At 38.0% G+C, this 19841-nt stretch overlaps 2 protein-coding genes across 5 annotated transcripts; both read right to left on the minus strand.

Annotated features, from left to right (window-relative positions):
* Positions 1-226: 226 nt before the first annotated feature.
* Positions 227-4117, minus strand: LOC148200648 (clathrin heavy chain 2-like). 4 transcript variants are annotated; one of them, XR_015785538.1, is made up of 7 exons: positions 3753-4106; positions 3481-3646; positions 3018-3138; positions 1619-1735; positions 1291-1480; positions 1005-1121; positions 570-910 (listed from the first exon to the last, which is right to left on the minus strand). XR_015785538.1 is itself a non-coding variant. In XM_088111533.1 (6 exons), exons 2-6 carry the CDS (start codon positions 3525-3527, stop codon positions 438-440), a joined length of 441 nt encoding a protein of 146 aa, XP_087967659.1. In that variant the 5' UTR covers positions 3528-3646; positions 3753-4117; the 3' UTR covers positions 227-437. The 4 variants fall into 4 exon arrangements, 1 of the variants encoding a protein (XP_087967659.1); XM_088111533.1 differs by lacking the exons at positions 570-910; positions 1291-1480 and adding an exon at positions 227-476 and having other exon boundaries at positions 3753-4117; XR_015785541.1 differs by lacking the exons at positions 570-910; positions 1005-1121; positions 3753-4106 and having other exon boundaries at positions 1448-1480; positions 1619-2233; positions 3481-3495.
* An 8112-nt stretch (positions 4118-12229) lies between these two features.
* LOC148200649 (uncharacterized) lies at positions 12230-16553 on the minus strand. Its single transcript, XM_088113019.1, has 6 exons — positions 16491-16553; positions 15081-15768; positions 14848-14927; positions 14395-14474; positions 12651-13868; positions 12230-12524 (listed from the first exon to the last, which is right to left on the minus strand). The coding sequence occupies exons 1-5, from the start codon at positions 16551-16553 to the stop codon at positions 13862-13864; spliced, it is 918 nt and encodes a 305-aa protein (XP_087969145.1). The 3' UTR covers positions 12230-12524; positions 12651-13861.
* Positions 16554-19841: the final 3288 nt, after the last annotated feature.

Consider the following 19841-nt stretch of genomic DNA (forward strand, 5'->3'; position numbering starts at 1 on the left):
TATAACGTAGAAGTTTTTGTACGTTATAATATGTGATATATTATTACGTATATATTGTTGTACGTTATAATATGTGATCGACTATCATAACATACATTATTTAGTACGTTATAATATATGTTTTTTTTTAAAAAAAATAATTATTACATTTGACATCCAATAAAATTATAATAATATTCCTGTATTATAATCTCATCCAATCAATATATAAACAAATTTAAGAAAATTAACAAAATAGAATTCATTTCAAATATTAAATAGTCTAATATTTAATAGATCATTTATACATGAAACTATATATTAAATCCAACTGTTAAATTAATGTACATACACTATTGAATTGTAACCAAATTTCTACTAACACTTAAAATTTCTACAAACACTTAAAATTTCTACTAACACTTAAAATAAAAGAAGCTCAATTTCTTCTGATGTCTTCAATGTCTGCAACTTTCAGGGGATGAATGATTAAAGATCTACAAATAAAATAATAGAATTAAAAAAGGTAAAATAAAAAAAGTAAGTACAATTAGATATAAAAACAATCAAATTTTTTTAAATTATTTATTTCCAATCAAAGACTCTTTATCTTTTACAAAATGAAAAAAAAATACAAAAAGAAATGAGAATACGAAATAATTTGTCTGGAATAAAATATCAACCTCATGTCATTTCAAGAAAAGAAAAAAGACTAGTAAATTACACAAATGATGACAAATCCATAAAAATAAAGTAAGAAGTGGATAAGTTTAAAACATACATTTGAGGCATTTCCTTATAATTCATCGAGCAATGATATTAAAATCCATATAATTTGAGGCATTTTCTTATCTAAACTGGTACAAATTAATTTATTGATTTCATTAATTACTCAATCCAAGGATACCCTTTGGCCAGAACTCATTGACCACTGCAATCAAAGAACTTTTGAATTATTCTATATACATAAACCAGAAAAAATATGGATGCCCAAAAAATAAACAACTTAGATTAGAATTAATTACCTGCTTTGAATATATCAAGATTTTGTCAAATTCTCTCCTCTCTGCAAAAGCTGCAACAACTTTTGGTGTTGCTCTAGCTTTGATATAAATTTTCAAAGCAAGGTCATTATCCACCGTCTGCATATATGCAAGCCTCGTAAAAATTAGGAAAAGCAAAGGAACAGATCATGGGTTTCTTTAAAAGGAATGGACAATTTGGATTTTCCTTCCCCAGACCATCAATAAAATAAAATTAATAAATATGTCCAAATGAAAAACAAATAACACATTAAATTTCTGTCAAGACCTTCACAAGGTCACCAAGCTCCTCACTGCATTCAAGTTTATCCTCTGCCAGCCAATTTTCCAAAAGATTCTTTTTGTTCTGATTTACAACAACTCGTCACAGTTCCAGTGACTCAAAAGCATTAAGCTTTCCCATGGTTAACAGAGTTCCAAAGTATTGCAACAGTGGTGGTGTTTGCCCAGCTTGCACTCTGAAAGCAAATTAACAAACGCAACTCAAGAACACAGGATAAAAAACATATTGATATATTAATGTGATTATGAATACCCTAAATTTGGTAACAAAACCAAGACATATTAATGTAACAACATTTTCATGCATAAAAGACCTGAAATTTAGCAACAGTATCAGGAGTTCGAAGTACTCCTTGGGGTGATTGTGCAGCAAGCTCTGCAGCTTCCTTATACTTGGTCTGAGCAAATAATTCTTGAAAACGCTTAACAACCTGAGAGAAAAAACACAAACAAAACAATAACAATAGGTAAAAATAAATGAACTTTAAAATTGAAAAGAAAACTCATTCTTCCCTCTCTACTATCAAACAACCTACGAAGAAAAAAATTATGGTTGGGGAAAAATTTATGCCCTAATAACTCCAGTTACTGATCTTTGAATCAGAAGTTACAGTTGCCATGTTCATATTTCACATCAACATTTTTTTTAGCACATACTTTTAATGAAGATTCCCTTAGGCCTCAAGTAATTACACCTTACAAACTGTTACCTGTTCATTCCGGTATTCTGTCAAAAAATAAAAACATATATACAAGCAAATGCTACAAAAGAAAATCATTTTCCATCATTTTCTCAAGCTTTTATGCTATTTGTCTTGTTGATAATTGCTCTACTCCAGATGACACATCTGAAATGCTTTATGACTGTCATGTACTCCTCCTTGTTCTTGAACATCAGAGGCACCTTGGATCAGGGCCAAGCAATGACCCTGCAAACCATAAAGGGAAGTTCAAAAGATAAAAGTAGAGGAGTGATGCAAAACTGGACTTTGACTCCTCAAAGGTGAGAGGAGAACACTTGATAGGATTGTGATAAAATAAATTATGCTTAATTGAAGGAGCCAAATACATTCAACAATTGTGAGTTCACTTTGTTCTCTAAAGTGCACCTACTAACTTTAAAGGAGCCAAATCCCTTAGTGGCAGAGGACAAAAGGGAGAATTTATATAAGAAACTCTACTTAGCGTGACTCTAATAAAACCACCTTGCATCTATTTCATGTTAATCACCAATATTTCTTAAGTGCAACCAACAAATCATGAATGATAAGACCTAACATTGTATCGTATGCCTTCACTCTTAGATTGGATTAAACAAATGAAAAATACTTGGGCGCATAATTTCATAAACATTTTAATAGAGTAATTCTATCTGTTTGTATGATTTCATTATACTACTATAAAAGAAGAAACGAGAACAAGAGCAGAAGCTCCTCATGATCAAAGATCACTCAATGACCCCGTTTCCATATGACAACACTTGTTTTCTTTCCACAACTAACTATTCCCCATCCCATCTCACTACTCACCTAAAGGGGTCTAAGATAACCAATCACACCATGTGTAAGAAAAGAAAATCAGACACTTTAAATTGGAAGTGGTAAATGGTAATTTTGAAATAAGAAATATACCACTACAAGTCAAAGCAATGAAAATAAATAATCATACAAAATTAAAGAATAAGTGCAATGCCAAAATTCTAAGGATACATACCACCCGTCCCTTAGTTACAGACAAGTATGCTTGAAGCTCAGACTCAATAACCTTGAGCAACGAAAATGCTCCAAGCATGTGCTTCTTTTCCAATTGGCAGGCTATCTTTAAGAACTGATGCCTGGCAAGGAGATTGATGAATCATCGAGGATGAAGGAGAGAAGAGAAGAGAACAGAGTAGCATTGCAGTGATAGGAAAATTTATAATGCAGGGAGATCTGTATCACAACAACTGCAAAAGGAAAACTCCTCAAGCGAGCATTTGAGCAAAAAACCAAGGCCCAAACGACAACCATTGCAATTCCACTCAATATGCTAAGAAACCGCTCTCTCACCACACAAAAACCAAAACAAAACCACACAACATTGACATTTTCGTTTTCATATTATACACATCACCTACAAAACATTCTATCAAACGGCCATAACTTCCCAAATCAACTCGGGATCAAAAGAAGGTAACCTCGCGAGAGAACAACCTTCGAACTTCGTCTCGTCTGTTACCATCATCGGACACTCCGTCCAAACCGAGGTCGGCGAGGTCTCACCCTTCCAAATCCCATCCTCCTCCTCTCTCTCGTGCTAACACCGCTGATTTCCACATCAATCCAAACACAATCTCCACCATTCTAGGACAAATTAGTGAAATTAATAGAAGAAAAACATAACAAATTAGGAAAAAACAAATAGTAGAAGAAATTTTAGCGATTTCGAAGTATGAATCATAAAACTTACTTGGTCAGACTTCGGAGATTTCGACGAAGAGGCAGCGGAGGCAGAAGCAGTCTCCGAAGGTTCTATAACTACTTGGTCAGCCGTAGGAACAGTGATTTCAGTTCGCTGGCCTTCGCCTTCCCTTAACCTAGCTCTCCTTCTCTCTATAGCCTAAACCACAACCACAATCGCGAGGAAGGAGGAGTTTTCTCGGAGCCGGGAAAAGCATGGGCGCGGAGCAGTGTTCTCAGAGTGTTTGGAGGGAGGAGTGCCGATAAATTAAAGATGAGAGGGAACGAGTCTTTTGGAGGTTCAGAGACGCGGAAGAGAGGAATGAGACGAGAGGGAAAGTTGAAATCAAATTAGGGAAATGTCAAAAATTCGAAGGAGATATTATAACAAATTTTTAAAATTACGTTATAATATGTTTTAAACTTATTTACAAGTTTACCAACGTTTCAATTTTATAACTGATTTTCAAAATTACGTTATAATATGTCTTAAATTTATTTACAAGTTTGCCACCGCGTTTTATATTATAACTGATTTACAAAACTACGTTATAATATGTCCTATTATGATGGATAATTTTTATCTGTTATAATAGGTCCGTTATAAAATGTCATTTTTCCACTAGTGCCACTTCCAGCATTTCGTCAACTTCGTCCACTTAGTCGACTTCCTCCACTTCCTCCACGTCCTCCACTTCATCCAATTCGTCAACTTAATCCACTTCGTCCACTTCGTCTACTTCCTCCACTGCGTCCACTTCGTCCTCTTCGTCCTCTTCGTCCACTTCACCAACTTCGTCCACTTCGTCCACTTTGTCCACTTCCTCCACTTCCTCCACTTCGTCAACTTCGTCCATTTCTCAACTTCGTCCACTTCGCCAACTTCTCCCACTTCGTCCACTTCGTCAACTTCGTCCACTTAAAGCACTTCCTCCACTTCCTCCACTACGTCCACTTTCTTCACTTCCTCCACTTCCACTTCCTCAACTTCGTCAACTTCGTCAACTTCGTTCACTTGCTCCACTTCGTCAACTTCGTCCACGTAGTCCACTTCCTCCGCATCATCCACTCCGTCCACTTCCTCCACTTCCTCCACTTCCTCCTCATCCTCCACTTCCTACACTTCCTCCACTTCGACAACTTCATCCACTCAGTCCACTTAGTCCAGTTCCTCCACTTCGTCCACTTCCTCCACTTCGTCCACTTCCTCCACTTCGTTCACTTCCTCCACTTCGTCCTCTTCGTCCACTTCATCAACTTCGTCCACTTTGTCTACTTCCTCCACTTCCTCCACTTCCTCCACTTCGTCAACTTCCTCCACTTCGTCAACTTCGTCCACTTCTCAACTTCGTCCACTTCGCCAACTTCTTCCACTTCGTCCAACTTCTTCAACTTCGTCCACTTAAGGCACTTCCTCCACTTCCTCCAGTTGCTCCACTTTCTCCACTTCCTCCACTTCGTCCACTTCCACAACTTCGTCAACTTCGTCCACTTCCTCCACTTCGTCAAGTTCGTCAACTTCATCCACTTACTCCACTTCCTCCACTTCCTCCACTTCGTCCACTTCGCAACTTCGTCAACTTCGACCACTTCCTCCACTTCCTCCACTTCGTCAATTTCAGCAACTTCATCGACTTCGTCCACCTAGTCCACTTCGTCCACTTCTTCCACTTCCTCCACTTCCTCCACTTCTTAAACTTCTTCCACTTCGTCCACTTCGTCAACTTCGTCCACTTCCTCAACTTCGTCAACTTTGTCCATTTCGTCAACTTCGTCCACTTAGTCCACTTCATCCACTTCCTCCACTTAGTCCACTTCCTTCACTTCGTCCACTTCCTCCACTTCGTCCACTTCGTCTAGTTGGTCAACTTGGTCAACTTTGTCAACTTCGTGCACTTTGTCCACTTCGTCAACTTAGTCCACTTCCTCCACTTCGTCCACTTCGTCAGCTTCGTCAACTTCGTCAACTTCGTCCACTTTGTGCTCTTCGTCCACTTGGTCCACTTCATCCACTTCCTCCACTTCCTCCACTTCCTCCACTTTCTCCACTTCATCCACTTCCTCCACTTCCTCCACTTGGTGCACTTCCTCTAGTTCGTCCACTTCCTCCATTTCGACCACTTCCTCCACTTCCTCCACTTGGTGCACTTCCTCCATTTCGTCCACTTGAACAACTTCGTGAACTTCTTCCACTTCGTCAACTTCGTCCACTTAGTCCACTTCCTCCACTTAGTCCACTTCCTTCACTTCCTCCACTTCCTCCACTTCGTCCACTTCGTCAAGTTGGGTCAACTTGGTCAACTTTGTCAACTTCGTCCACTTCAGATTGACACTTCAGATTTCTCTTACATCCACGTAACCATTTTTACTCCACTCTACCTCAGCCGCGTGGATTGCTTACGCCATCGCCACCACGCGAGCTTATTCCCTCGCGAGTTCCCTCAGCACCACATCACATCTTCATTTCGCGAAGTCTTCATCTACTTCACTCTCGAGAGAGAGCTCCTCCACAACGAACCACATTGTCATCGCAGAACCTCACCTCTCTCGCCGATTAAAATCACTTCTCCACCGTTCAAATCCGCTTCCGCCTCAAACCCTAGGTTTTCACCGATTAATCCTCCAACCTAGGGTTCTTAGTCCTTCTGCTGTTTCCGCTGCTTCATTTGCTTCCTCTGCTTCTTTTCGCTGCGCATCGATGTCAAGGAGGCCTCGAGGAGTCCAGATCTCTCAAGTTTCGTTTTCTCCTCGGAGCGTCGCCTATCAAGTGGTAATCAGAGCTCAGGTTCTCCGCGCTTCGCAAGCTAAGTATCTCTCTCCATTGATTCGCGTCTCTGTTATGAGTTTAAGTTTCTTGCGTTGTTATGAAATTCACGAGTTGTTTCGATTCTGTCTTGATCTTATTCATTCTTGTTGAATCTCTTCAATATTCGTGTTTTTCATTATGATTCCTTCTCTGTCTTGTGTTGATTCATGTGTTTTGGTGTCGATCTGTTCTCTGTCTTGAGATTCAATCTGTGCGATTGGTTGTTTTCAAATTTTCCGTGTTGTTCATTATCATTCGAGCAATGTCTTGAGTATTTTACTTTGTCTTGTTCATTGTTTGGTTTCTGTACGGCAATTGCTGCTTACATTAGGTTCTGGTTGAGTCAATTTGTATGTGCCAGCTTTACTTTGATTGTTGTTCCTCATCTTAATCGGTTGTTTGAGTCATTTTATTTGAGCATCATATTCTGTTTTTGTCAAAGTCATGTTGAGTTGCTTATTTGTCATAAATTCTGGGTTGAAACCGTGTTTTGATTGAGCTGAACAATCTGATTGAATGTTCCTTATCTGCACCCCATATGAGCTATGACAAACTCACTTAGAGCTCGAGTGCATGATGGATGACATCAGATTCAGCCTTCATTTGTTTTGCAGTATTATAATTGCCTTTGTGTTCATTTGCAAGTGAACGAGAGTTGAACTCTGTGAGACATTTGAGCAAGTACCATGTGCATACCATATAAGTAATGACTTGCCTAGGCAATGCTTGGTTGCACTGAGAAAACTCCAGCAGAGTTCAAAATTGTAGTTGGCCGATCTGCATTATTTTTGTTTGAATCATTTTATGTGTTTAAAATCTGTTTGGCATATAGATCTTGCTGGAAATCTTGCATTAACTTCCTCGTATCTTGTTCAAGTTTCCAATTGCTGTTAAAGTCATTTTCATCAATAATTTGTCAATTGACTCAATAAAACTTAAAACTGGTGGTGTGGTTGAGCTGTTTGATTGCATAATTGGCCATTGCAAGTTCAATTTTCGAATTACTATTTTTCTGCATCCAACTTCAGAGCAAAACAAGTTGTTTTGATAATTCAAACATGATGCAATAGCTTAATTCGAGTTATATCAGCCTTTGTGCAATTTCACCTTTGAAACCCCAATTTTTAAGTTCAATTTTTTAGTACAAGTTGGAACTGCAGTGCTGAATTTTCTTGTGAATTAGATCATTTCAAGAGGACTGGATTGTAGCAATAGCAAGGATCTGTGATAAAACAAAATACAAAAAGATGAATATGATATATTCAATGTAAAAAGCTTTTCAGACCTGTACAGTCCAGTTAAAACCAATTTCAAAACAGACTTCAGATTTAAACATATACACTGGTTTATTTGTGGCATTCCATTTAACAGTTTTGAAAATTCAGTTCTGGACGCTGCATGTGATTTCAGTTTCAACTTGCTGTGGTTTTTGATTTTCTTGCTTTAAAAATCTGTTCTAGCTCTATTCATTAAGTTCCATTTGAGTGCTCACTTTGATCAAAAGCTTTGTTTCTTGCTTGTCATTTGTTGGTTATCTAGTTTTGTCTCTCACATGTTAATCATGTTCTGCTGAATCATAATTGGATCTTTTCTTTGCTTTATTAATCTGATCTCAAGTCAGTTGCTCTGCTGTTTTTGTCATTCCATTACCTTGTGATTTGTTTTGTCCTTCACTTTACCTTGTTTAGCCTAGCCATTTTCCTGATTGAGAAATCTGATTCCATTCTGGTTTTTGGGATTTGAAAGAAGGTAAGTGTGAATGGTAGCATATTAGGTGGTGGTGATCCACAGGATTCTCTGGCCTAGACTGAAAATTTCTCTTTTAAACTTTTCATTTGAGTGTTTTAAATTTTTAAAGAGAAACCTCAGTGCTGTGAGCTTTGTGAGGCTAATTTAGCCTAAATTCCTTGGCATTTGCATGAGAGTTCAGTTTCAATTAACCATTTGTTGACTGTGTTCATTGTGCAGGAAAAGAAATTGGAGTAATTAGATTGGATCAGCTGTGATTTGTTTCAACTGCAACTGCAATCACTATTGTTTTCAATTGATTACTGATTGCCTGGTGATGCTATTTGTGCTTGTGAATGTTAAACTGTCATTGCACTCATTTTAGTTTCAAACATTGCCTGCTGAATTCATTGATATACTCACTTTTTTGCAAATGAATTGTTGATTTCATGGTTTAATTGGGCATGTTGAATGCTGATTTTGATTTGATAAGACCTATGGGAACTTGGTAAATGCATAGGATTTGCAAATAATGTGCTGATTGTTTTATGAGCATTTCTGGAAGTGCAACAATACTGTTTTAAAACTGCCAATTCCTGATTTGCCTCACATTACTCTTTGTCCATTTATTTGATTAGCATGGTCCACTGATTTCTGAATTAGTTTAGGACATTGTTCTTGACTAGTTGGTCCATTGTTTCTGTCTAGTGTAATTCACTGATTTTTCTGAAAAGGCTGTTCTTACCATAATCAGTTGGGCATCAATTTGTTTTTAATTGCCAATGCATCCTCCAGTTTTAGGAAGTGATTAAAGCACCTAAATTTCTAGTTTTAACTTGGTGATTGAATTAATTAGATGGTTAAATTCTGCATTGAATTATATCCAATCTGAAGTTAATTCACTGTCCATTTGCACTTGCTGGATTTTGTTGAGATTTATGTGTGCAGAGCTGATGTGAATGAATCATTAGTTGAGCAGAATATTACTGAAGAAACAGTAGCAGAAAAAAACCTCAGTGTGGAGCTTGGAACAGGCTAGAAACAACCATTCAAACAGGGAAGTTGCCTAATTTACCCTTTGTTATGAATTGATATTCTGTTTTAGCTTGTAAGTGATGTAAGTGATAATATTGAATGAATATCCTGCTGATTTTGGTTGAAAATTAACTACGCAGAATATTTGGAACCGTTTGAGAGCAAATAGGAATGATGTTTGAGAGTTTCGTTTGAGCAGATGTTTATTGAGAAAACAGCAATCTAAGCACTTCCTGTGGAAGTTTTGAACTGAAGGGATTTTCTTTTACCTTAAATGGCTTATGCTTTGATTGAAATGTTCTTGTCATGGTTTGTAATTACTTGTACTGTGTGAATTGTTGATGTTGGTCTGAATATTTGTGCAGGTTTTCTCTGTGCAACACATAGTACTGGACAGTCAATAGGAACCTTTCTCTGCATCAAGTGTACAAGCCCAAGAAAAGGGAATACTAATTTAATTGTAAAGTCCCTCTTCCAATATATTTAGTTATCAGTTCTCTGATCCAGCTTTGTACATTTGTGATGGTAGAGTGAACCCAAGAGCTAGGAGACCCCAAAGTTATCTAGAAGCAATAAGTCTAAGTGCGTATAAAGGCTTTGAAGAAAAACATGCAGCAATGAACTGTTTGGACCAGACCGTGCAGCTGTTTGAATCTTTTGTAATTGTTTTCTTCATTTTTGATGTGTAATAGGCTGATAGGCTAGCTTTCTTTTAGTTTCAATTTTTTTTTGTTTGTAAAAGGCCTTTTAGAAAGTCCAAGTATTTGGAAGAGTCCTTGGTGTTCTTTCAATTCTTGGCAACTTTTCTTGATTGTTTGAACTTTAATTTGTGTTCACGTTTAGAGGTGATTTAGGCTAAAAGGGATTAAACTCTAAGCCTTCTCACATTAGAGTCCGAATAGTTGTCTTTTAGTGTTTAATTGTTGTGATTGTTTGTGAGTTGTGTCCTTTGATTTTAAAAGTGATTTTAGTTTAAAGGGTAACTAGTAGTAACCTAAGACATTTCTGGCAAGGCAAGACTTGGTACTTAAGCAATCTTCATGACTCACCTCTCTTACCTGGGACTTGTCTAAGTGTGAATCTTGTATATCTTTTACACTAGAAAAACTTTTAGAAACAAAGATGTATTGTTATTCATATAGGTCTTCTAGGAATTTTAATTTTGATAAGCAACTTAGTTACAAAGACATCAAAAGAGAACATGATAAAGCTAGAAGGAAGTCTTGTTCATTTTATGAATTTGATAGGATTGAAAATGATTTGTATAAACAAGCTAGTGAAAATATTCCATTCTTTGGTGATGATATGGGTGCATTAACATACCTAGCTTGGGAAAAGGAAATTGATGACATGCATTCATTCATGGTTAGAAAAAGTAAATCTGAATCCTTCTATTCTAGAGATAATGAATCTTATATTCTTAGTCTCTACACTTCTAGTTTTGAAAAGCATGCAAGAGAGTGGTGGGATGATAGGCAATATCATGTTAAGATAGGTAGAAAATATCCCATTCATGATTGGAATGAATTGAAAGCTTGTATGAGAAGAAAGTTTGTGCCTCGAGAAATTGAAAGGAACTTAGAACTTATGAGAGAGCTTATTAGAAAAGGTGAGTCATTCATTCAAAATATAAGTGGGTTCTCTCGTAGGGAAAGTGAGTTTCTAGAAAAACTTAAGAGGCTATGGGAAGAGACAAGCAAACATAGAATTGAGAGATTAAAAAGAGAAAAACAAAAGCAAGAAGTAAGAGAGAAAAGAGAAAAAGAGAGAAGAGAAAAAGAAATAAAAGAAGAGGAAGAACGAAATAGAAGAAAAGAGGAAGAAAGAGAGAGAAGAGAGAGAAGAGAAGAAGAGAAAAGAAGAGAGCAAGAGAGAAGAAAAGAAGAAAACAAGAGAAGAAAGAGAAAGAAAGAGATAGAAGAGACGAGGAAGAAAGAGAAAGAAGAGAAGAAGAGAAAAGAAGAGAGAAAGAGAGAAAAGAAGCACAAAGAAGAGAAAAGGAAGAAGTTGAAAGAATAGAAATGGAAGAAAAGAAAAAGCAACTAAGGACAACATCTCCTCCTACCCTAGAAGCTAGATTCTTAAGGGGAGGTTTTCTATTCTCTCACTTTTCCCCATTTATATTTGAATTTTCCAAATGTCACTTCTCTTTCAAAGAATTTGCCACTCCATCTTTAAAAATGTTATCACTTTCAACACATGCAAAGTCACAACTTGGGTTATGGTTACCTTTATGGTTACCAATAACTCAAGATACAAATAAAATTTCAAATGAAGAAAGGTTTCTTTGTTATATTAAAATTAAAATTTTCAAAATTAGGAAACCTTTTTCTACACATAGTCTTTTATATATCTTATTAGGTCAAAGAAAACTAATTAGAGATATGTTTGATGCTTATTACAGATGGATATTTGACCCAGGAGGAACCCTTGTGAAGCCAAGAAAAATAAGTCTTCAGAAGACTAGTGGAAAAATGACATTTTATAACGTACAAAAATGATCTTTTATAACGTAGTTACTGGGGACATAGTTCTGGGCGATATAGTAAGTCTGCGCATTTTATAACGTAGCAGAAATTTACGTTATAATATGTTGAACATATTATAACGTAGTTTCTAAAATCCGTCATAATATGCGTAGTTTATTATGACAAATTTTCGTTTGTCCGTTATAATAAGTGGAAGGTAACATGACGTAGAAATTTTTGTACGTTATAATATGTGATTTATTATTACGTATATATTTTTGTACGTTATAATATGTGATCAACGTATCATGACGTACATGGTTTAGTACGTTATAATATATGTTTTTTTTTAAAAAAAAATTAATTATTACATTTAAAAATTATAATAATATACTTGTATTATCATCTTATTCCATCAATTTATAGTTAATATAGCTTCAAATAAAAATATTTAATGAAACTAACAAAATAAAATTCATTTCAAACATTAAATAGTGTAATATTTAATACATCATTTATATTATACATATTTAAATGATTCATATACACTTGTGTTAAATGATTCAGTAGTAGTTGATTCACATCGTCTACCCATGAACAAATCTCTACTCATTGACAACAATTTGCATCCCCAAACAAATGCCCAAAATGGAACACTATGTTCTCGGGCATACTTAGTCGCAAGAATTTTCCCTTGCATTCCTCCATCACCAAAACCTCTTGAAACTAGAACACCATCAATGCCCTGCAAAATAAGTCCAATTACAGAAAACCAATAAATAATATATCACTATATGAGATTTTAACATATATATCAATATTAAAGATCTGAAAATGGAATAAATATGTTTAGTCTAAATAGTAGGAATACCTTTAAAAGATTCCATGCAACTTTATATGCCTCAGGATCCTGCAGCAATATATTTTAATCAATCGTCAGAGGGTTGCAATATATTTTATATCCAAACACTTTAGGATAAATTCAAAGCAAAAGGTTTAGGATATTGCATGAACTTAAACCACTTAAAATGCAAAAGTATGAAATTCAATTTTAAAAGAAAAAAGAAAAAAAGAAAACCATCAAAACCATGAAATTAACAAATTAAACTACATAAATACGGTTCCAGCACTGCTTCAATAAAAGGCATGGACTCAATATCCCCTGCATGAAAGAAAAGTCATTGTAAATTAGTTGCTTTAAAATATAGCCGATCCCACCACCAAGTGAGAAGAAACTTGGTGGTTGCCTTAGAATATAGTATTAAAAATATGGATATGAATATTATTTTCTCCCACTGTTTGCTAAGTATAATTCATTTTTAATTTTTAGTTTTCAATTTCCATCTAACCCATAATCTTTAGAATTAAATATGGGAAAAAATTGAATGGATATAGAAATATAATATTGAAAAAGTTATATCTTAATTTAGAATAATTGAATGGATATCGAAATATAATATTAAATCTAGCAGCCAAAATAATTTAAAAAAAAGCTTTTCCTATAACATAAAATGAAAGGCCAAATACTCTGTCCCATAGTTAATAGATAATTTTATAAATCACACACTGATAGATCCTGATCAACTACCATCACACATTCAGAACAGGGTTAGTAACAAAGTCATCAAACAGAAAAGCCACCATTAAAAGGCATGAAAGACGAAACCTGTTTTGTAGAGTTAAACCTACAAGTTACTAAAGGAAAAATGCAAATGTAAACTAAGTTACTTGGCTGACATTAAATGAAAACTTTAATTCAAGTAGAATGAGTTAGTAGTATACGGGAAAGAAATGTTATGAATGAAAGAAGTGAGGAAAGATACTATTAGAGACCAAAGAGAATCCATTGATACAATAGATTACATTTCAAACCATAAAATAATATGCACACAGATGACTCAGGATTTTCAGAAAAAGCTTTCAGCTAAGTTAATAACTAAATGTTCCAACAATCTATCAGTACAATAAGGTTGATAGATACCTGAGTCAGGTGTGCCCATGCTTCAAGAAAATTTCTATCAATTTGAAGTGATTTTAGATGTGCATCCTCAACTTTCTTATATTCACCAATTGAAGATAATGCTAAACCCTGTAAAAGAAAGTGTTTACTCAGAAAAATAATAAAGCGATTCAAGTGAGATCTTACTTAAGTGTTATGTGTGCAAGAAAATCATTTATAATAAAAAGTGATTCAAGTGAGATCTTACTTAAGTAACTGAAAATTTCAATCACCTTCTTTTCAACTATATATATAATAAGATCACTAGTCAAACAGTTCCTTAACATGGCTCTACATAAGTCTTGACAACTGCACTAGTTTTGCTTAAACAATACATATTTGACCCAAGTGTTAATGCCTAAACCAAATCAAGTTTCTACTCCTTATAAGTCAAATCAAACATAAGTAAAAACCAGATTTCAAGATCATTTCATTTTCTGTACCAGAAGAGATCCATTTCATTAAGGGTGGGTGTCAATGGGACATACCTAACATGAAGCATTGATTAACTAAAATACCCAGGTTAAAAAATAAATAAATAAATTCCAATCAGCAATGCGAATTGGGTAAACTTCAAAAAAATTTACAAATACTAAGATCGAGTAAGCCACCCCACCTCAACAAACTCCCCCAAGGCTGCCCGAGCTTGACCTCTCCTCTTTCATAATCTCCTCTTCTCTCCTTCTCAATAACAAACTATAAACATCCAAAACAAAACAATTAGAAACATCTGGCTCACCTGATACATTTTTCTAGTAGTGATGTTATTGTCGCCAGTTAATTTAATGTCCAAAAATCGTTCGTAGTTCCCAAGATCAAGTTCAAGCTTCCACAAACAAAAAAAATAATGAAAATGGCAATCTAAAACTTCAGAGGAAAACAAACTGCAGATATCCTCTTTTACTACGACTCAAAAAGTTTTAGCTTGCACTTATGAAGTAAAATGAGAAAATGAAAAGAGCAGGGGAAAGTATAACATAACATACAACCTCAACCTTCCATTGAATTTAGAAGGAAATAAAAAATCTAATGACTGTCATCTTGTTGTAGAAAATTTTCATTTGCTTACCTCTCCGCTATCATCTAAGACGAAAACCTCCGCATGCTCGAAAGGAGACATTGTCCCCGCATCAGTGTTCAAGTAGGGGTCTGCAAATGATGGAAAAATTAAAACAAAGATAAAAACAGTGAAAATAGCATTCATTACTTTACATAATATGATAATAAAAGCAAACATGTTTTATTAAAATTTCTATAAATATGAAAACTAAATTAACAGGGTAAAGAGGGGAAAAGTGTTACAGAGAAGAATGTGAACTATAACTACGGTTGGAAGAGCAGCTCTGAGAAGATGACTGTAGGTGCGACGCGAATCCTCGAAGCTTCTTCCAAAGAGAAGACGTAGCGAAAATATGACAAAAACTCGAAGAAGAACATGAAACAAAGGATTAAACTTGATAGAAACCCTAGAAGAAGAAGGAAACCTATTCTGGACCGATTGATCGGTGTAAATCAAAGTTGAATCGGTGGAAAATGTTTCTAATGGTGAAAACAAGGTTTTAATCGGTGGAATCGAAGGGAAATGGTGAAAAGGAGAAGAAACCCCAACAGAGGGTTTAGCTCTATGAATGATTCGGTGAAAAATGAAGGATAGAGGAAATAGAGATGATTCTGTGAGTGAAGAAGCCTTGCCGTGATGATGAACGACGTGCGACGAGGAGATGTCTCTCGAGAAGGAAGACGCCAGGAAACCGAAATGGAGAGAAATGAGAGTGAGGCTCTCTGATGTGAGAAATGAAAGTGCTCTCTCGAATGCGCGAGAGGAAATGAAATGAGACCTCCAAGCGTGACAGCGAGCGAAGGAATACGCTCCACAACGTGGCTGAAGTTCTGAAAATGATGTGGCTGATGACGGAGATGCCGAGAAATGCAAGTGAGGGGGATGAGACGAATAGCGGAAGAAAAGAATGAGAGTGAACTTGAATGAAATCTAGCGAGAGGGAAATGTGAAAAATTAAAGAGGAAGAGATATTATAACTGATTTCTAAAACTCCGTTATAATACATCAATAATAGGTTTTGAACTTATTTACAAGTTTATCACCGCATTTTATATTATAACGGATTTTTAAAACTACGTTATAATATGTTTGACACTTATTTACAAGTTTGCCACCGCGTTTCATATTATAACTGATTTACAAAACTACGTTATAATATGTCCTATTTTTATTACCATCTTGCCACCGGTCAACCTAGTATGACGGATAATTTTTATACGTTATAATAGCTTCGTTATAGAAAGGTATTTTTCCACTAGCACCATCAGATTTGAGGACAAATCCTTTCCAAGGGGGAGGGGATGATAGACGGGGCCCAAGCCCAATTAGTTTAGTGTAGTATTTCTTTTACTTTTCTTAAAACATGTGTAAAAGGTGTTAGGCATGTGCTAGATAGGAGGGACTTTTAGTCCTATATATAGACATGTCACCACCTCTTGTAAGGCACTTTTGAGAATAATGAATTAAACTTTCTGTAGAGAGAACTCCAGAATTTAATTCCCTTGAAAGTCAAGCTAGAGAATCCCAAAGGATCTCCTCTAGCCACCTTCCATTCAGGCTTCATCTTTCATTTTCCATTGACACTTCAAATTTCTCTTACATCCACGTAACCATTTTTACTCCACTCTGCCTCAGCCGCGTGGATTGCTTACGCCATCGCCACCACGCGAGCTTATTCCCTCGCGAGTTCCCTCAGCACCACATGACATCTTCATTTCGCGAAGTCTTCATCTACTTCACTCTCGAGAGAGAGCTCCTCCACCACGAACCACATTGTCATCGCAGAACCTCACCTCTCTCGCCGATTAAAATCACTTCTCCACCGTTCAAATCCGCTTCCGCCTCAAACCCTAGGTTTTCACCGATTAATCCTCCAACCTAGGGTTCTTAGTCCTTCTGCTATTTCCGCTGCTTCATTTGCTTCCTCTGCTTCTTTTCGCTGCGCATCGATGTCAAGGAGGGCTCGAGGAGTCCAGATCTCTCAAGTTTCGTTTTCTCCTCGGAGCGTCGCCTATCAACTTACTCCACTTCCTCCACTTCCTCCACTTCACCCACTTCCTCCACTTCCTCCACTTCGTCCACTTGGTGCACTTCCTCCAATTCGTCCACTTCCTCCATTTCGTCCACTTGGTGCACTTCCTCCAGTTCATCCACTTCCTCAACTTCGTCCACTTGGTGCACTTCCTCCAGTTCGTCCACCTCCTGCATTTCGTCCACTTCAACAACTTCGTCATCTTCTTCTTCTTCATCTTCATCTTCATCTTCTTCTTCTTCTTCTTCTTCTGCTTTTTCCATTTCTTCCCCTTCCTCCACTTCGTCCACTTTCTCCACTTCGTCAACTTCGTCATCTTCGTCAATTTCGTCCACTTCGTGCACTTCGTCCACTTCGTGCACTTCGTCCACTTAGTCCACTTCATCCACTTCGTCCACTTCGTCACTTATCCCACTTCCTTCACTTCGTCCACTTCGACAACTTTGTCAAGCTCGTCCACTTCGTCCACTTCGTCAACTTCGTCAACTTGGTCAACTTTGTCAACTTCGTCCACTTCGTCCACTTCGTCAACTTCGTCCACTTCGTCCACTTCGTCCACTTCCTCCACTTCGTCAACTTCGTCCACTTAGTCCATTTCTTCCACTTCGTCCACTTCGTCAACTTCGTCCACCTCGTCAACCTCCTACACTTCGTCCACTTCGTCAACTTCGTCCCCTTCTCAACTTCGTCTACTTCGTCGACTTCGTCCACTTCGTCCACTTCGTCCACTTCGTCCACTTCGTCCACTTCACCAACTTCGTCCACTCTGTCCACTTCCTCCACTTCCTCCACTTCCTCCACTTCGTCCACTTCATCAACTTCGTCCACTTCGTCCACTTCGTCAACATCGTCCACTTCGTGAACTTCTTCCAATTGGTCCACTTCGTCAACTTCGTCCACTTAGTCCACTTCCTCCACTTCCTCCACTTGCTCCAGTTCCTCCACTTCGCCACTTCCTCCACTTCGTTCACTTCCTCCACTTCGTCAACTTCGTCCACGTATTCCACTTCCTCTGCATCGTCCACTTCGTCCATTTCCTCCACTTCCTCCACCACCTCCTCCTCCTCCACTTCCTGCACTTCCTCCACCTCATCAACTTCGTCCACTCAGTCGACTTACTCCAATTCCACCACTTCGTCCACATCCTCCACTTGCTTCACTTCTTCCACTTCGTCCACTTCGTCTACTTCATCAACTTCGTCAACCTCGTCAACTTCGTCCACTTCCTCCACTTCGTCTACTTCCTTCACTTCGTCCACTTCGTCAACTTCGTCACATTCGTCCACTTCCTCCACTTCCTCCACTTCCTCTGCTTCCTCCACTTCGTCAACTTCGTCAACTTTGTCAGCTTCGTCCACTTCGTCAACTTCGTCCACCTCGTCAACGTCCTCCACTTCGTCCACTTCATCAACTTCGTCCACTTCTCAACTTCATCCACTTCGTCAACTTCGTCCACTTAGTCCACTTCACCAACTTCGTCCACTCTGTCCACTTCCTCCACTTCCTCCACTTCGTCCACTTCGTCAACTTCCTCCACTTCCTCCACTTCGTCCACTTCATCCACTTCTCAACTTCGTCCACTTCGTCAACTTCACTTCACCAACTTCGTCCACTCTGTCCACTTCCTCCACTTCCTCCACTTCGTCAACTTCCTCCACTTCCTCCACTTCGTCCACTTCATCCACTTCTCAACTTCGTCCACTTCGTCAACTTCATCCACTTAGTCCACTTCCTCCACGTCCTCCACTTCGTCCAATTCGTCCAATTAGTCCACTTCCTCCACTTCCTCCAGTTCACCAACTTCGTCCACTTGGTCCACTTCCTCCACTTCGTCCACTTAGTCCACTTCCTCCGCTTCGTCCAGTTAGTCCACTCCGTCCACTTCGTCAACTTCATCAACTTCGTCCACTTGGTTCACTTCGTCCATTTCCTCCACTTTGTCCACTTCGTCCACTTCCTCCTCTTCGTCAACTTCCTCCACTTCCTCCACTTCCTCCACGTCCTCCACTTCGTCCAATTCGTCAACTAGTCCACTTCCTCTAGTTCCTCTAGTTCCTCCTCTTCTTCCACTTCCTCCACTTCCTCCACTTCCTCCACTTCCTCCACTTCCTCCACTTCCTCCACTTCCTCCACTTCGTCCGTTTCGTCAACTTCGTCAACTTCCTCCACTTCGTGAACTTCGTCAACTTCGTTAACTTTGTCCACTTCGTCCACTTCATCCACTTCCACCACTACGTCAACTTCGTCCACTTAGTTCACTTCCTCCACTTCCTCCACTTCCTCCACGTCCTCCACTTCATCCAATTCGTCCACTTAATCCACTTCGTCCACTTCCCCCACTTCCTCCACTTCCTCGACTTCGTCCACTTCCTCAACTTCACAGACTTTGTCCAGTTCCTCCACTTCCTCCACTTCGTCAACTTTCTCTACTTAGTCCACTTCCTCCACTTCGTCCACTTCCTACACTTCCTCCACTTCGTCCACTTCATCAACTTCGTCAACTTCGTCCACTTCGTCCAATTTGTCAACTTTGACAACTTCGTCGACTTCGTCCACTTCGTCCACTTCGTCAACTTCGTCTACCTCGTCCACTTCGTGAAATTCGTCCACTTCGTCCACTTCGTCAAGTTTGTCAACTTCGTCAACTTTGTCATCTTCGTCCACTTAGTCCACTTCATCCACTTCCTCCACTTCCTCCACTTAGTCCACTTCCTTCACTTCGTCAACTTGGTCAACGTCGTCAACTTAGTCAACTTCGTCCACTTCGTCAGCTTCGTCAACTTCGTCAACTTCTTCCACTTCCTCCACTTCGTCCACTTCCTCCACTTTCTCCACTTCCTCCACTTCGTCAACTTTGTCAACTTCGACAACTTCGTCCGCTTAGTCCACTACCTACACTTCCTCTACTTCCTCCACTTCGTCAACTTCATCAACTTTTTCAACTTCGACAACTTCGTTCACTTAGGCCACT

This window comes from Vigna umbellata, chromosome 4, assembly GCF_029865625.1.
Source record: "Vigna umbellata cultivar VRB3 chromosome 4, Vumbellata_1.0, whole genome shotgun sequence".
Taxonomy (NCBI): Eukaryota; Viridiplantae; Streptophyta; class Magnoliopsida; order Fabales; family Fabaceae; genus Vigna; species Vigna umbellata.

Coding starts and splice junctions, on each gene's coding strand:
- LOC148200648 (XM_088111533.1), bottom strand. CDS start 3,527: ATGATGGTAACAGACGAGACGAAGTTCGAAGGTTGTTCTCTCGCGAG. Junction 3,139..3,480: donor GAAGGTTGTTCTCTCGCGAG/GTTACCTTCTTT, acceptor TCTCCTTGCCAG/GCATCAGTTCTTAAAGATAG. Junction 1,736..3,017: donor CTGTAACTAAGGGACGGGTG/GTATGTATCCTT, acceptor TTTTTCTCTCAG/GTTGTTAAGCGTTTTCAAGA.
- LOC148200649 (XM_088113019.1), bottom strand. CDS start 16,553: ATGAAGATGTCATGTGGTGCTGAGGGAACTCGCGAGGGAATAAGCTCG. Junction 15,769..16,490: donor GCTCGCGTGGTGGCGATGGC/GTAAGCAATCCA, acceptor CCCTCTCGCTAG/ATTTCATTCAAGTTCACTCT. Junction 14,928..15,080: donor TATAGTTCACATTCTTCTCT/GTAACACTTTTC, acceptor CATCATTTGCAG/ACCCCTACTTGAACACTGAT.